We start from the raw sequence: 16503 nt of genomic DNA on the forward strand, positions 1-16503 counted from the left end.
AGGAGCACTGGCCATGAACTAAAAAAGAAAATTTCACATGCAGACAAGGAGGAACTTTAGGTTGAGGGTGGCAGAGCACTGGAACAGCTGCCCAGGGGGGTTGTGGAGTCTCCCTCTCTGGAGACATCCCAAACGCATCTGGACACGTTCCAGGTAACCTTGCATTGGCAGGGGGTTGGACTGAGTGATATCCAGAGAGCCCTTTCAACCCAAACGTTTCTGTGGTTCTCTGATGTTACCTCTGGCCACAATGTGATGGACTGTGAAGCAGTGCGAGCGAGGACCAAACCCACCCTGTCTCGGCCCTGCCCAGCCCAGCAGCATTCTCCACAGCATCATCAGCGCGGGGCTGGCAGCACCGGCACTCGCCGGGAGGGCGGTGGCTCCCTGAAGGGAGGGCTCTGAGGAGAACAGCCCCGCTGGCAGGGCGGCCAAGCGGCCCCGCCCTCAGCCCGCCCTCAGGGCACTGCGGGCAGCGCGCGCCGCGGGAGGCGGGCAGCGTGTGCCGGGGGCAGCTCTCGCGATACGCTCGGGCGGCGCCGGGCGGGGCAGGGGCAGGCGCGGCGCTCTCGCGAGAGCCGAGCGCGCGGAAGCGGCGTGGCGTGTGCGGGGCTGTGTCGTGAGGGACCGTGAGGGCCGCGCCGGCTGCCGCAGGATGCCGAGCGCCGCCGGCCGCAGGCAGGGCCAGGACCGCCGCACGGAGAACGAGGACTCGTCGGCGGCTGATGTGGGTCTCCGCAGGGAACGCGGCGGGCGCGCTGTTGAGGCTCCCCGGGGTGGGGGGGCTGGGCCCAGGCCGGGTTTGGCCGAGCCCGAGGCGCAGCTGCCTTTGGCTTTACCGTGCCTGTCCCCCCACTCCCCCTTCGCCGGGCCCAGTCTGTGATTCTCTGAAGAGCTCTGCTCCCCCCAGAAACACCTGGGATGCTCCTCCCCAGCAGGAGGTTTCTGCAGGGGCTTCTGCTGGCCTGGCAGGTGCTTGTACGCGAAGATCGCAGAGCAGTGCTGAAAAACTGTAGGCCCGTGCTTCTTCAAGAACAAAGTACTAACAACGCGCATCAGTTGATTTTGTTATAAAGTAATTTGTGCTTATTGTTGCATCAGCGACAAGGAATTTCAAGTATTGGTGGCTCCCCTAAAGTTACAAACGTGCCACAATTCATCAAAAGCAGACAAGCAAGGACCCTCCCTAAATAAAGTGTTTAGTAGGAACTTTGGTTCATGTATTGAATAGAATAAAATAAATAAACCAAGGGATTTTATTTGGAAATGAATGGGAAACCGGAATTGTGATGTTTTGATGAAAATTGCCTTCCTCTATGCCTTACCTGGCAGATTTTGTTAACAGTTCAGCTCCTCTGGCCTGTGACAATTCAGTGTGCCTGAATATGGGAAGGAAATGTTTAAACTCTTTAACGTAGGACTCAAATAGTCTTTGAGGAGTAGGCTCTTTTTATGGATAATCACACTAACTTTCTGTGTAACAAGCAGTGATCGTCATGCATGGTTGCTGTTGCTGGAATTATTTTTTTCATCCAGGGCACAGTTGTCTTCTCTCCCTTGTGTATCTCTTATGAGTCCAAAATGCATTTTTTTTAATATTATAGTTAATTATTTTGTGTTCCCTCAGTTAACTCTGTGATGATGTTCAGTTTTTTTGTGTGTGCTTCTTTGATATATGTTTCTCACCTCCATTCTAGGATTATGCTAAGGAAAGATATGGAGTGTCATCAATGATACAATCCCAAGAGAAACCAGGTCAGTTGAAAAATAAAAAAAGTTTTTGCAAGAGAGAGGGTGGGAAAAAAGGAAAAAAGTTATGTACCAAATATCTTCAGTACTTCTTCAGAAATCATTTACCAGACTTTTTCGTTCAAATCCCACTGGCATTTTCCCCCTTTCTTGGGATACATTTGACACTTGTGAGACACTTGAATTGAGAGTGCCATGTCCAGTTTTGGGCTCTCCAGTGCGAGGAAGGTATTAACATTTTGGAGCCAGTCCAGTGGAGAGCTCCAGTCCCCTGGAGTACAGCTTCTGTGGGAGCTGGGCTTCTTCATCCTGGAGAATGGGAATGATCTTACAGTTTAAATCTACTTAATGGGAGGGTGTAGGAAAGATAAGGTCAGGTGTTTAAGGTGTGTGGTAATTGGACTGGAGGTCATGGACATGAGTTCCAACAGGAAGCTGAGAATGGAGGGAAGAAAAAAAAAAAAAAATGAGTGTGGTTGAATATTGGAGCTCAATTCTGGATTGAGAGGAATCTCAGTTTTTGCCCTTGCCTGGACTGTGCCTTAAATGGTTTGTCAGTTTTGTGTCTGTCCATCACTGCAGACTATTTTAAAAATTATTAGATGATTGTTAATTACAGTGTAGTGAGATGTCAGGTTTTTTCTGTGTTTGGAGTAAGTTCTGCTGTGACTTACTACAGCAGTGCTCTCTGAGTATGATCTGTCTGCTTGTGAAGCCTTCAGTTTCTCCTGTATATGGGCACCAAATCCATTAATACTGGATATTTATGGTTTTATCAGTCATACCACTCTGAATTCAGGAAATCCTGATTTTCTCCTGATGGGGAATTGGGATTCAGGAAAGCTTAGTGGCTAGAGAACAATGTCCCAGGCTAATATCCCAAGGAATATTGTTCTTTGTATTAAATTCAGTGCATGAAATGGTAATGAGGGAAAGTAACAGACTGGGTTCTTATGACTTCTTCATAGTAAAATGTAAAACAGTAACATCATCTGTGATTAGGTGATTTTTTTCTCCTTTGAGTGGTTGTTTTGGTTGATCCCCCTTTAGCAAGGGAAATGCAGAATGTAGGGAAGAGAAGCAGTCACAAGACCAGTCTTGAAAAGAACTGAAGGGGAGCTTTATATCAAGAATGCAATGGGACAAGCAAATCAGCAGAGACTGCATTAGCACTGATTGTTGAATAAAATCCAGCTGCCAGAGAAAGGGAACTGGAGTTGAAATCACATTGGAAGCAGCCCAGCTCTGTGTTTCCTCTCCTGGATTTGCATCCCAGAGCAAACAACTGTGGGGGACCTGAGCTGGCAGATTGAGATGGCAGATCAAGTCCTGCTTTCATGGAGAAATACCAGCTGTCTCATATTGAAAAGAAACTCAAAAGTACTGGAGAGAGGAAAGTGGTGAAAGCTACAGAAATTATATGAAAAAGGCTGAGTGTCATATTTAGGTGTGTTGTCCCCCTGACCTTTCATCCTTGTTTAAAAAAAAATCTCAGTGTATGGACAATGTTGAGTGAGTTTGCCATTTGGCTTAAAATGCAATCTGTGGCACTCCTGCTGTTCTTTAATTTTAGAAAGTGGCTACCAGAACACCAAAATTAGGTAATGATAAAGAACAAAATGTGTGTAACAAAAAACCTGAAGATCAGCCTAGTCTCTTCCTTGACACTAATGCACTTTTATTTACAGATTCAGTTGTTCCTGCCAGGGAGAGCTCTTGTCAAAGGGCTCACAGGAGGGTGAGATATTATTTGTCATCAGTAGCTCTCCAAAGTGTTCTGTTTCCCTTGGGTGTCTTGTAGTAGCTGCTGCTTGGGACAGGGAGTGATGGAGAAGCACAGGCATGTTACCATCTATCTGAGGTGTATTCATTTTGTTTCTGAAGTCTGTGTGAAGTCTCTGAAGTCTGCCTGCCATTTCTAAATCAGAGTAGCCCATGGTGGTATGAGGTGTGCAGCCCACAGAGCATCTGGTGAGCAGAGCCAGCACAGCACAGCCCTGGCAGGCAGCTCAGAGGGGGCTGCAGGAATGGTGCTGTTCTGCTTACTCCAGTTGCTGCACTGTCCTGGAACCACTGACTGGACAGGTTACTCACACAGTTTACAGTGATCAGAACAAGTTATTCTTCCTTTCTAAGGAGTAAGCTTGTTGTCATTTTGCCATGCTGATAGATTCTTGTTTCTCTGTAGGCAAATAGAAACTTTTCTCAGGTTCACAACTTTGTTTCTCCTCCTTGCTCTGTTGAGCTCACACACGCCTGTGCCTTCTTTCTTGGCCCACTTAAGTCTTTCTTCTGCTTATGTTGGTTGCCCTGGCTATCTGATGTTCTTGCCTCCTGTCATGTCAGGTCTTTAAGTCCTTCCTGCTAGCTTGAGGCTATGATTGCTAGTAAAACTCCATTTTTAGCTATTCCTTTTTTCTCCCTTCAGACCCATTATCTCACATCCCCTCCCTGGAAGCTTCTTTCATCTAATACTCCTTTTGATTTTCAGGTTTTTATATCAAACTTGCCTTCTCTTTTTCAAATTTTTCCAGTACTTTGAAGATGTTGGCACTACACAAAGCACAAATATTGATCGTAGTGTTCTAAATTCCATGGTGCAGGATAAATTATCTTAGTAAACAGGTTGATATGACAGGCAGGGAATGAGGTCTGGAGGTGAAAAGGTGTTGTTTTATGTATGCCACACAGCTTTTAGGACTTTTATCCTCTCCTCCTATGTTTAGAAGAGGTTGGAGTTCTGAAAGAAAAAGAAGATATTGGGCTATACATTAAGGGAAAAAAAGAACTGGATTTGAGGAGTGGCATAGTTGCTACATCCAGCTCATTGCAGTGGAGTGCAGTGACAGGAACAGAGGCAATGGGCACAATGAACATCAGGAATTTTTTTTTCTTGTAAGGATGACCAGGGATTGGTACAGGTTGCCCATGAAGAGTTTCCCTTCTTGAGAATACAAAAAAGCCATTAGAACATGGTCTTGGACAGCTGGCTCTATGCCACCCTGCTTGTGCATGGCATTGGGAGGGAGGACTTCCAGAGACTCCTCCCAGCCTCAGCCATTCTGTGATTTGTCATCTGGTGTTGGAAGAAAGGGCTTTATGATGTCACCTTGTGGATATTGTTTATTACCCTTTTAATAAAAGGTGAAATAGTTTTTAATAATTAATACCATATAACAATTTTAGTGTTAAATATGTCTTGTTTACTCTTAGTGAAATATGAACTGTTAGGTATCCAAAAGACTTAAAAAAATATTTATCTAATGCAGATGGTTCATGAAACACTGAGGATTCATGAAAGGTGTAACACCGCCTTCTGTCTTTATGCTTCTGCCTAGAAAATGTTTTAATGTTGTAACAATACAATTTCAAGTTGACTGAGGTAATTTTAACTGTCTGAATATCAAACTCTTAGAAATACTGACGGTTGTGGATTGTGATGGTTGCATATTTCCTATTGTACTACACAAAGTTTGAATATCAGAAATTGCTGGCAAATGATAGCATCTTTATTCCCATTTCTCCCTTCCCCAGCAGACCCACTCACATTCACACATACACACTTCATGGACATATTTGAGTCAATTTCCTGTCACATTTCTCTGTGCACTCCCATTCTGTTCTGGATTTGATATGTGTGTGTGAAGAAAGAACTGCATGGCCCTGACATAAGCTAATAAAAGTTTTCAATCCCCTCAAATCCCCAGTGCAGAATAATAGGCTTGCAGAGCAAGCTGTGACTGGTATTCAGAGACAGAAGGAAGGAGTCCAGAGCAGCAGATGGTAATCTGGAGCAGGCAAAAGTTGTTGGTTTTTTTTGCAAAACTTTAGAAAAGTTCTGTCAGGAAAAGTCTACAGTGTGTCTTAGCAAATTTAATGTTATTTTGTAACATGGGAGAGGTTTGTGAGGAAAGAATTATGCAAGGAATACCAGCATGCACCCAGCATATTGTTAGGATGTAATTATTATATAAAATTTTTAAAGTCCTAATTTATTTAAAAATATTTTCCTTGATAACTTTTTTTCCCTTTGCCATCCAAAATCTGTCCTTTCCAAGCCCGCATTCCTGTGTTATTTAGCTTTGCAGATACATTGGATTTGAAGGGTTCTTCTGATCAAGTCTTGGCTCTGACAGTCATGGTAGTGCTTGATCAGGTTGTCAAAGAGATTTTCTTAAAATGAATGTTATCCATTTTATACAGTAATACTGTCATTGCTCCAAAATGCTGTTGTTTTAATCAAAATAAATATTTTTTAATAGATAGTGTACATTTATTTGTGGTTTCTTTCTGTTGTTTATTTTACATGATGGTTATTTTACAGTTAAATTCATCCTATTTATGTAAGGTAGACACAGAGAGTAGTCATGTCCCCTCTGAGCCTTTGTTTTGCTGGGTTCAACAGGGCAGCTTTGACCCTGCACAGTGCAGCAGGGCACACATCCCTTAGGCAGCAGAAGTTCAGACTAATAAGTGCTGGTAGTACAGTGAAGTCCTATCAAAACCAGTTTAGTCATGCTGGGTTCTGCCATCCATGAACTACAGTGAGTCTTGCTGTTGGTGAAATGCAGCTTGACCCTGCTGTGTAAGTCAAAAATGAACAATTTAAAGCTACTGCATCAAGTACAATTCACTAAGAAAGGAAATGGGATTTTGTGTGTTTTCAGTAAGTCAGTTATGCTGTTGATACAAAAAACAATGTTTTGGATTTATTATCAATTTTGTCAATAGAAATGATAGAAAGTGCATTTGGAGTTTGAAGTGAAAAACTGTTTTAAGATGTGTGCTTTTTTCTGTAATTCAGATCGAGTTTTGGTTCGCATAAAAGACTTGACGGTCGAGAAGGCTGATGAAGAGGTTTGGGTTCGTGGCAGAGTTCACACCAGCAGAGCTAAAGGTGAGAGGCCTCCAGGGTTTTTGGGTTTATTTCCTCATTTCATTAGTACAACCTTAATGTTTATTTTGTTTTCATGACCTGTTGATTATGTCTTGCATTCAAGAAAACTTTGCCACCTGGTTACTCAGGGTTGCCTCAGTGTTACTTTGACTGGCTCTTTTCTCTTTTTCCACCCATCTTTTCCCTATCTATAGCTTTGTGGAAATCCCATATTGTAGTTAAAGTGAATTTTTTTACTGTATTGCTAAATAATATATGGACAGTTGTAAATAATAGTAATTTAAAAATGTCATCATTCTCCTTAAGGAGTTAATAGTTGTGAGACAAAACACTTTTAAGCTTCTACAGTAAAACATACTTGTATTATAAATGTATCTCTTGTCAGACAGGTCATAATTCTTTTGCTGCACATGTATATTTTCACCTCACCTTTTCTTTGACAGGAAATAAAAATCTGTAAAAATTTCAGAGTTCTTACTTTTGATTACCTGTATCTAATTATGTCAATTTGGACTTCAAATAAGAAGCATCATCTTTCTTTAGCAAGATAATAGGGAAACCCTTTTGTGGGCTCTCAGCAGTGTGGGCTGTCACCCTTGGCTGTCTGACAGCCATATTTCTTCCCTGGAATCAGAAGTTCCCTCTGGAGACCAGGTTGCCATATGCAAACTTCAATAGGCTTTGGCCTTTGCAGTTGACATCAGATGCTGACAACTGTTGTGCTGGTTTCAGTTATGTTTGGCAGCTCTGTAGATATAAATAACTTGTCTTTCCAAGAATTGAGAAAAAAAAAGGCATGAAGAAATTATCTTCACAAATGAAACTCAACAGTAGTCTTAAAATTGGGAATGATGCAAATTAGGGGCAAGAATCCACTACAGAATATCATCAGAGATGCCAGATTCATTTCTCTTTTTGATAATTAATTTTCTTAAAACATGTCCTTCTTAATGAGTGTCTGTGCTGCAGTAAGGAACTGCATTACAATATATACACATGGTGCACATTTTCATTTGGATTAGAATCTTTAAACTTAAGGAGTCCTCTGTGATTTCCTCAGTAATTTTGTAATGGAAATCTCTCAGTTAATTAAAGAAATTGTCAGCTTCAAAAGCTGTGAAAACCTTGGTCATTACATCATGAAGTTGTTCAGACAGAAGCCACTCCATCTGGTTTAAATGTTACTGTTGTTACTATCAGTATATCCTTATGGCTTTTTTTTTTTTTTTTTTTTTTAAATTCTAGGAAGAGTTCAGGCTATTAACAGAATTCAGGATATTAGAAGCAGGTATCTGTTCAGACCTTGAAAGCAGCGTAAAGCAGTTCTGTGGTTGTTGATTGCTCTCTGTAATACATTGATATGTGGGATCTTGTAAGATGGATACGTTTGCATCAAACACAGTAACATCTCTGTAACAGGGCAATATGATCTTAAGCTGTTGTAATCCTTCACTTTTGTTTTTTGATGAAACAACAGTGCTTATTTTCAAAACTCTAACACAACCTGAAGAATGAAAGCAAAAGGAATTGATCATGGGCACGAATGATCTGAATTTATTGATAGTGTCTCTTGTTTCCTCTTGGTCTAACAACACAGAACAATTCTGACATTCAGGGAGTGCTGCTAGGGAATGCCATATGCTTGTTTACTTAAGCTTTGGGGAAAGAATCTTACAAGAAAAGCAAATGTTTAAGAGTAAAAAGTAATATTAGCCTTTCCCACACACAACATGACACTATTCCTTCCACTGTGGAAAGGAAAGCCTTGCAGGAAACAGGAAAATCTTTCACAAAAACAAGCTTTAGTTTTTCTCAGAAACTTGAATTTGGCTCCTAAATAACCAGTGTAGCCTTTATTTAACCCTGTCTGGTCCTGACCAATAAACCAAAGAAAATTAATGGGAACAACTGCAGATTCCAGCTGTCTCCTATAGCAAGTCACTCATAGAGTCTGATGGAAATTAACTGAAGGATGTGTAAAGAATGGGGTGCTGGGAATTTCTGTGGGTTGTACTAAAATTAAAGTTCACAGGGCCCTATGGTTTGTATCATAGATTGAATAAATGTTATTTCTGGCCTTATTTTAAAGCCAGTTTAATCTACTGATCACATTTATCATTGAAAAGCCCTTGGGAATTTGGTCTGGGTTTGGCCAGGCAGCTGGGGCTTGTGCAGAATGTTAGACCTGAAATAGATTTTGTCTTATTAATCCAAAGGTCTGTGAAACATCAGAAAATAAGAATTCCTTCAAGAGCAATTTAAATATTGGGCCAAATTTCATAATAAACCATATAAAGTCTTCTCTTTGCTGGCAAATGTATGTAACCATCATTTAATTTATATAAACATTTTTTTACTCTTTATACACATTACTTCCCTATATCCTTTTCTTTCATAAGGTCTTGTGTGATTTGGTACTTTCATCCAACACAGACGGTGGATTACTGGTTGATTGATGTGCTTATTTTTGATGGAATTCTCTTATTTGTTCAGTGACTGAACATTCTATTCATTTTACCATGTCTGAAGTTTTTAACCAAATTTATTTTAAAACTTTTTGTCTTTTAAGCACTCTTGTGAGACGTGGTATTGTTTTTTTAGTAGAAACTTAGAGTAGTTTCCTGTTGAAAGTGAGTAAATTTGGTGCTATAGTTTTTACCTAAACGCCACATAAGTATTTTGAAACACATAGAGAAGATCCCATTGTCCAGTATTTTTCTTACTCAAATGCTTCCTTTTTTGCATCTCTTGATCTGGAAAGGCTTCTAAGCATGAGCTAGATTTGATTATGGCTAGTCTTTTTGATACTTTTTTTGAATGCCTTCAGCTCTCCAGGAAAAGTTCTCTTCCCTCTTTTAATCTTTGTGTCTGGGATATTTTAACCAGTCCTGTGAATGAGGTCCGTTTGATTACTTATCTTCTGTGTGATTAAAAGTGGTTGCCTTCTGCAAAACATCCTCTTCCTTCATGGAAACAGCTACTGTTACTCATGGCAAAGACATCTGAGTCGTTTTATAATGCAGATATTCATCAGAGTTCCATTGTTTGGGATTAAGTACAACCACCAGTCTTTTGGATGAGGATCTGAGCAAGCTGGTCTTGGTGAAGATGTCCCTGCTTGTTGCAGGGAATTGGACTGGATGGCCCTTTAGAGGTCCCTTCTGACCCAAGCTATTCTGTGGTAGCAGGTCATTTCATTATTTCCCTGTTTTATAGTTGAGTTACATTGTAGCTGTCTTCAGCTGTGCATTTTTTTCTTGAACACCTCGTACATCAATGTTGAAACTTTGATCGTATTTTGCTGAATTGTTTGTGACTAAAATCATAGAGACAAATACTATCTCCTAGGAAATACTGTATCCAACCACACTGTAAGAAACACTGGGATGTCAGAGATGTGAGATATGACTCCCTTATCTAAAGAAACTCAGCATATTATATTGTACTTTCTTTGTTGACTTGCTGGATCTGAAACACAGCCTGTATTTTTCTAATTTAAATCTGTTATTTAATGTTTGCCTGCAAGAAATACATGCATCTGTATCATATTGGATATTGCAGCCTCTGGAATACAGAAATAGTTGGACTCTGTTTTCTGAAAATATGTAATTTATCTTGTTGCATTTTTGTTGTAGGACAAGATTAGTCATTTCCAATATATGTAATTAATATTTAATAATATTTTGTACTAGTTTTGTATGTTTACTTCTACTTCCATGAGATTGTGTTCAAGAGTTCTGCATTTATTTTCTGATACTTTTGAATTACTGATACTGATACCAGTGCCTTTATCAGATACTGGTACACCAGTGAAGCATTTGTTATTAATTTCTCTCTAAGAAGAAGCATTTAAAATCACCATATTTCCTTTAAGTTAAGGAATAAATGATTACTGGAGATGTGAGAAGAAGTATGAAATGATTGGAACTGTCAGCTAAACAGATTAGAAAGATCTTTGTTGACTTGGAAATACCCATTTTAAAAGTCAACAAAATGCACTATGTTCTTTGTACATTATTATTAATTCCCATTAACTTCTTTTTCCCTAAGTTGTTCATGAATAAGTTGCTCTTACAGGAATTTTTAATTGGGTCTTTTAAGTTCTTGTCATTCACTAGAATCAATACTCCTTTTGTTCCGCTTCATTCTGAATGTGTGGTGTATTATAGAATGAACATTGTTAGTTTAGTCCTTGTGGTGCAAAATCAAGCCCATTTCTCTCAGAGCAGCTTTGTAAACTCTACAGCTTTGATTTGAGAAGATGAGGAAAAACCTCTTTAAAAATAGTTTAGACTTGAAGTAGTTGGTAGCAAAGAAACAAGGAAAAGTATGATATATTTCTTGCAGTTGAAGGAAAAGTTACTTTAAAAGTTATGATTTGTTGTTTTTCTTTTGTCTAAATATTCTTTATCCTGGAAGGCTTACTGTTATTTTTAGAAAATGACCATTCAAATGTTTATAGATGAAAGGCACAATTATTTAATTTATCAATGTTTGTGTGTGTTTGTGTGTGTGTGTGTGTACATGCACAGCTGAGGAGTTTGAAGCAGCTTTTTGGAGGGGGGCAGCAATGAATGAGAGAGAGAAATGCACAGTCCTAAAAGCTCAGTTTATATTTAAGTAGTAAAGAGTTTTTTCTCATTCACAAAGACCTCGAGTAACTTGTCCTTAATACACCTGTGTTGTTTCTCTTTGTATTCAGGGAAGCAGTGTTTCTTAGTCCTGCGTCAGCAGCAGTTTAATATCCAGGCTCTTGTGGCTGTGGGACAGCATGCAAGCAAGCAGATGGTAAAGTTTGCTGCCAAGTAAGTAAGCAATTATATCCTGTTGTCAGAGTAAACAATGGTGGGAACCAGGACTCCCAGGGGTTGGGACCATTTTCACACATTAACATCAATGCTTCGTTTGTTTTAAAATGTAGTTATTTAAATTGTCAGCTCTCTATTGCGTTGAATACATTATACTGACAAAAGATAAAATAGAGAACAGGCTTGAAATTCATTCTGAACTGCTGAAGCAGCATTCTCTCGCCATAGACAACCTACATTTTCTTCCAGGCTGGCTAACAAAAAGTCTGGCAAGCGGAGCTTAGTGGGACACTTCATTCGGTGCATGGTGGTGCTCTGTGTCTGCACATGGTCAGCGTTTTTCTTCTATCAGACGTGCAGTGTAGGAATACATTCTATACTTAGAACTGATGTGAAGAGGTCCCATATTGCAAGTAGATTACTGAGTTGCAGAAAATAACAGTAGCTTCTGTGCACTGGGTTAGTCTTATCTACGCCTTTTTTCTGGCACTAAAATTTTAATTAAAAAAAATGTTGGCAGGGTAATAGTTAGACTTGCCAATTGAAAAAACGTTTCTTGCAGCAATTTTGTTCCTAAAGATAAAAAAATTACCTTTCCTGTCTGTTTGCCTCAAGATTGTGCTTTCAAGTTGTCCTGTAATAAGTATGTTTGTGTGACAAATGTGTTTTATAGTAGAGCTTTAATCATGTCTATCTACTTGTTCACAAATAGAAATGTGGATCAATTCTGTGCAGTTTATTGCAGAATATGTTTAGCATGTGGCACTTGAGTTGCTTCTGTGGAGTTCTTGGCACTACTCTCATGCCTGGGAAGGGAGCCCCCTCTAATTAGCTGCAAAAGTGCTACAGCCTTCAACCTTCAATATGTCAGGGAGGGGAAAGATTCATTATGGTAGAGACTTCCAGAAGCCAAGTTAAGAAGGTTGGGATAATGCTTCTGCTGATGGGGGTTCAAGGCAACAGGAAAACAGAACCAGCAGTGTTTGTTGTTTGGCGGTGCTCAGTGCTGGCAGTGCCAGTGTGAAACATGTTGTTCACAGGTGTTTATGAGCCAAAGTGAAGTGTTCTGTTTCTTCATGAAATGATTTGTTCTCTCCAGCGCCTGGAATCTCTGAAAAGAATTAAGTGTATAATGTACTTGTTCCCTAATTCATCTCCCTCAAAACTCCCAACAGTCTGCCTGTACTCCCTCGAGGAACTTGTGCTACAGAGCAGTGGAACAACTCTTTGAGTTGTGATGCGCACTCTTCTATTCTCCAGTTCTCTCCAATATCTCTGTTTTTCAGTTTTCTTTGTGGTTCTTCCCTCCACAGCTGAATTTCTTACACTTCATGATTGGTAGATCTTCGTGGTTAGGAGCTCATGAGAGGGAAGCTGGTCTTTACTCTATTTTTCCATATGCTGACTGCCACTTACAAACCTTCCGTGATGGTTTTTTGTGATTCACTGATCTTTTTTTACTCAATTAGTTTTCTGCCAGATTAGTGATTTAATTTAGGTGATGGAGGTCAAGAGCTAACAAGGAATGGTAAACGGTAGAAGAATGTATCTGGAAACAGTAGAGGATAAAGCTCCTTTCTGTTCTGGCAGCAGTGAGCTGTTAAATCAGGCAGAACCTCATCTTGAGGTTCTTCCCAAGACCCTGTCATCTTCCCTCTTGATGAGACAGACTTGAGTTCCTCAGTAGCCAGAGTGATGATGTTTGTACTGTGTTTTGACTTTTCCTTCTACTCCTTTTTTGGGATAACATTTGCTAGCCAAGTCCTGGTACTTCAGCCTCACTTTGTAGCATTCATATTTCCCCTATTATTTGTACTTCTGAGTGATTACATGCTCATCATGATGTTCTCTGAGTGGTGTAACTCTGGTACTGCCTTCTGGATTTTCTTTTAGGGGTTTGCTTTTGGTTTTTTAAACACCATACTGCAGTCATCTTCTCAGGATTCCTTCCCACCAACAAACCTATTTTATTAATATCCTGCCATGCTCTCACTTTTTCCAGTGTTTCATCTCCTACAATTCTGTCTGCTGTTGGCACTGCAGCTGCCTCTTGTCCTTCAGAGGCTGCTGCTGTTCCCTGCTGGTGAGTGCATGTGGGGTCACTGTGTCAGCAGCACCTGAAGCAGAGCCCCAGTACGTGCCTGTCCTCAGTCACTTCCCTGCTGCCTTTCACCTGCTCTGGAGTGATCCCATTATTTCTAGCAAATGAGGCTGGGCTTAGATGTCTAAAAATAACTTTCCTGTTTCCCTGCCTTTCTCAGTGTCTTTTTTTATCATCTCATTTCCTACATGTTAAATGAGGAAATACACATTTATTGAAGAAAACATTTAACTCAAATATCTTAAATTTGAATTAAATTTTAAAATGTTTTCACTGTATATTTATAGTATATAAACTGTATTTCCCATGTGCTATTTTTACATACTTTCATACTGTGTCCACAACTTTGTTTAAAATAGTCTGTAAAATTCTGGATCTTGAATTTTTAATTTTAGCTGATTAAATAATTAGCATTTTTTGTACAAATTTTCATAAATTATAAACAAACCAGTTCCTCTTTTAGATATTGGCACATGGAAACCAAGAACTTTCATAATGTTCTGTGGTCAGCAGCATTCATACAGTAATTACCACAATTATCATTACAATGTGAGTTTTTAGTGAAAGATACTTTATAGTGGTTCAGTTCAGGTTTACAAAGAAATTTCTATGAGTTTAACCATGTAAGGTTTCAAGTTGAATTTCCAAAACAAATATATCACAGAGCCAGTCAAGGTGCTGGATTGGCAGCTTTGGAATTGTTCTTCTGTCTTTTATCAGAAAAAACAATTCAGCCCAGTCGTGCAAGGGATGCTGCAAAAGAGGAACAGTTAATTGTCTCTTTTAGATAGCAGAGGTGCCAGTTAGTAATTTATTTTAGTAATTCATCAACCTCCTTTTTTCCATGAAGCATGGGGTGTGGCTGGTTTTGGTTTTCTTTCTCCTTTTCTATCTCAGCATTGGGCCTTTCCTGCCACCTCTCTGCAAGAGCCACGTGAGCTCACAGAGCAGTTGGGAGAGGTGGCTAACAGTTTCTAATTTAGCTGCTCAAAAAATTTGCCCTTGCACAGGAAGTAACTCTTTAGCAGACTGGAGAGTAAAAAGGCAGGAAAGAGATTAAAATGAAGGGGGAGAAAAATTATTAACTTGTATGAAAATCACAATGTAGAAAAATATATGTAAGTTCTTTAGCTAGATAAATTGGTAATACCAGGAAGACTGCTGGATAGTGCAGAATGTTTTCTTTATCCATTTCTGTTTAATTTTTATATCAGAAGACTGGAAGAAAATGTCAAATTGCAGCTAAGTTTGCTGGTGACACAAAAATTGGACTGGTGAATAGGCACTTAGGTGTGTGTAGTAACCAGGGTTCATTTAGAATAATCACTTCAATGCTCTTCAGTGTGAATTTGTATCTTTGTGATTGTTTGGTCAGATTTTGTGGGTGTTCAGGATTAATAAATAGAAAAGTGCAGAGAGAAATGTGAGATTGTGATAGATAACTGACTTGACAGGAGCCCATGCAGTTCTCTGACTTCTAGAAAATAGCATTGATGTAATATGTGCCTGGTGCAATTCTGCAATATTTTGTGCACTTTTGTTGTCTTTGTATCTGAATAAATATTAGATTGGAAAAGGTTGATGGTGAAGTTGCCAGAAGAAATGATTCATAGTCATGCAAATCTGCCTTCTGTGAGTGTAAAGAAAACTCTGTTCTATCCTGGACAAATTAGTGAGTGATTTAAATCTCAGTCTGGTGGTGCTATGCAAGGTTTTCTGCCAGCAGGAGATTATTTACATTGCAGATACAAAGGAATGACAGGATGCAATGAACAGAGGATGAAATTAGGGGAATTTAGAAAGGAAATAAAGTGTAGATTTTTAGTGAAAATTACTAAAAATTCATTGTGGATTTTGTTACTTAAAATCTTTAAAAGCAGATTGGCTTCTTTTTTCCCCAAAAGATATGCAGGTTCAACCAAGTGTTAGAATGTTGGTAGAGGAAACCAATCATTACATTTTTAGAATGAAGAGAGTAAGAACAGTTGTTTACCTGGCCTTTTTGTCATATAATTTCCTTTCAGGGAGCATCATGCATACTTGCTATATTTGTGCAGACAGGATTACAGTTGCTCATGTTGAGTACAAAATGTTTATAGTATCAACTACTTAAAAATGCACTCATTTTTTGAAAATAAATCAGTGCCTTCAGTTTCACTGGCATTCAGGTAGAGGATCATTGATTACTGTGTTATTAATACAATTATTTAATATTTTAAATGTATTAATGTGTTAATATAATTTGTGCAGTCTGCTTACAGAAAGGTGTTGAAGAAAAAGCAACAAAATGCTAGAATAAGTATAGATGGTATAGAAGAGATAAACATTTTCTATTTAAAATCTGTAAATAACCAAATTTCTTCCTATTCTTTGGGCTTTTGACCAAGAAAATGTTGATTGTCATTCACTTTGGGAGGCCAGCATAGGGTCCAGCTTGCAACATGAAGCTGTTGATGAAAGATGTTGTTTTAAAGACTGCAAGAATGCAATCCTGTGGTTAAAAGAGAAAGTCTTGGCTAATCGACATGCAGCTAATTAAGAGGGACATAAGGCATCTAGTGGACACTTTAGAAATTATAATCTTGATTTTTTTTTTGAACATTACAAAATACAAAATAGTTTCCTATACAGAGAAGTTTTTTATTGTTGGACTTCATGAATCTATATATTTAAATATTAAATTAAACAATGTAGAGATGTCATCTGTCTTTTCTTAATGCCTTATGCATCCTACTTTAGTTTCTAGTCCCTGGTAATATTAATTACAGATATAAATGTTGTTGTCCTTATTGGAAATGGTGGTACTTTGGCATGTTTTTCTGCTACTTGTTCACTTTGGTGGTGTTTGGGGGTTTTTTGTTACCCAGGGGGATTTTATCAAAAATCACCTAGATTACTTACTTATTCCTGCTGCTGTGGAGAATGCTTTGCTGTAGTTACTGGCATTT

The 16503-nt window shown here is 39.2% G+C and overlaps 1 protein-coding gene across 1 annotated transcript in view; it reads left to right on the forward strand.

Moving 5' to 3' along the window:
• The first annotated feature begins 569 nt into the window (after nt 1-569).
• DARS1 (aspartyl-tRNA synthetase 1) overlaps nt 570-16503 on the forward strand; it is a 36262-nt gene continuing 20328 nt past the window's right edge. The window contains exons 1-4 of the mRNA XM_059852546.1: nt 570-727; nt 1698-1755; nt 6554-6646; nt 11349-11451. Coding sequence (XP_059708529.1) covers nt 656-727; nt 1698-1755; nt 6554-6646; nt 11349-11451 — 326 coding nt within the window. The 5' untranslated portion in view covers nt 570-655. The remainder of the gene's footprint in view (nt 728-1697; nt 1756-6553; nt 6647-11348; nt 11452-16503) is intronic.

This window comes from Haemorhous mexicanus, chromosome 8 (assembly GCF_027477595.1).
Source record: "Haemorhous mexicanus isolate bHaeMex1 chromosome 8, bHaeMex1.pri, whole genome shotgun sequence".
NCBI lineage: Eukaryota > Metazoa > Chordata > Aves > Passeriformes > Fringillidae > Haemorhous > Haemorhous mexicanus.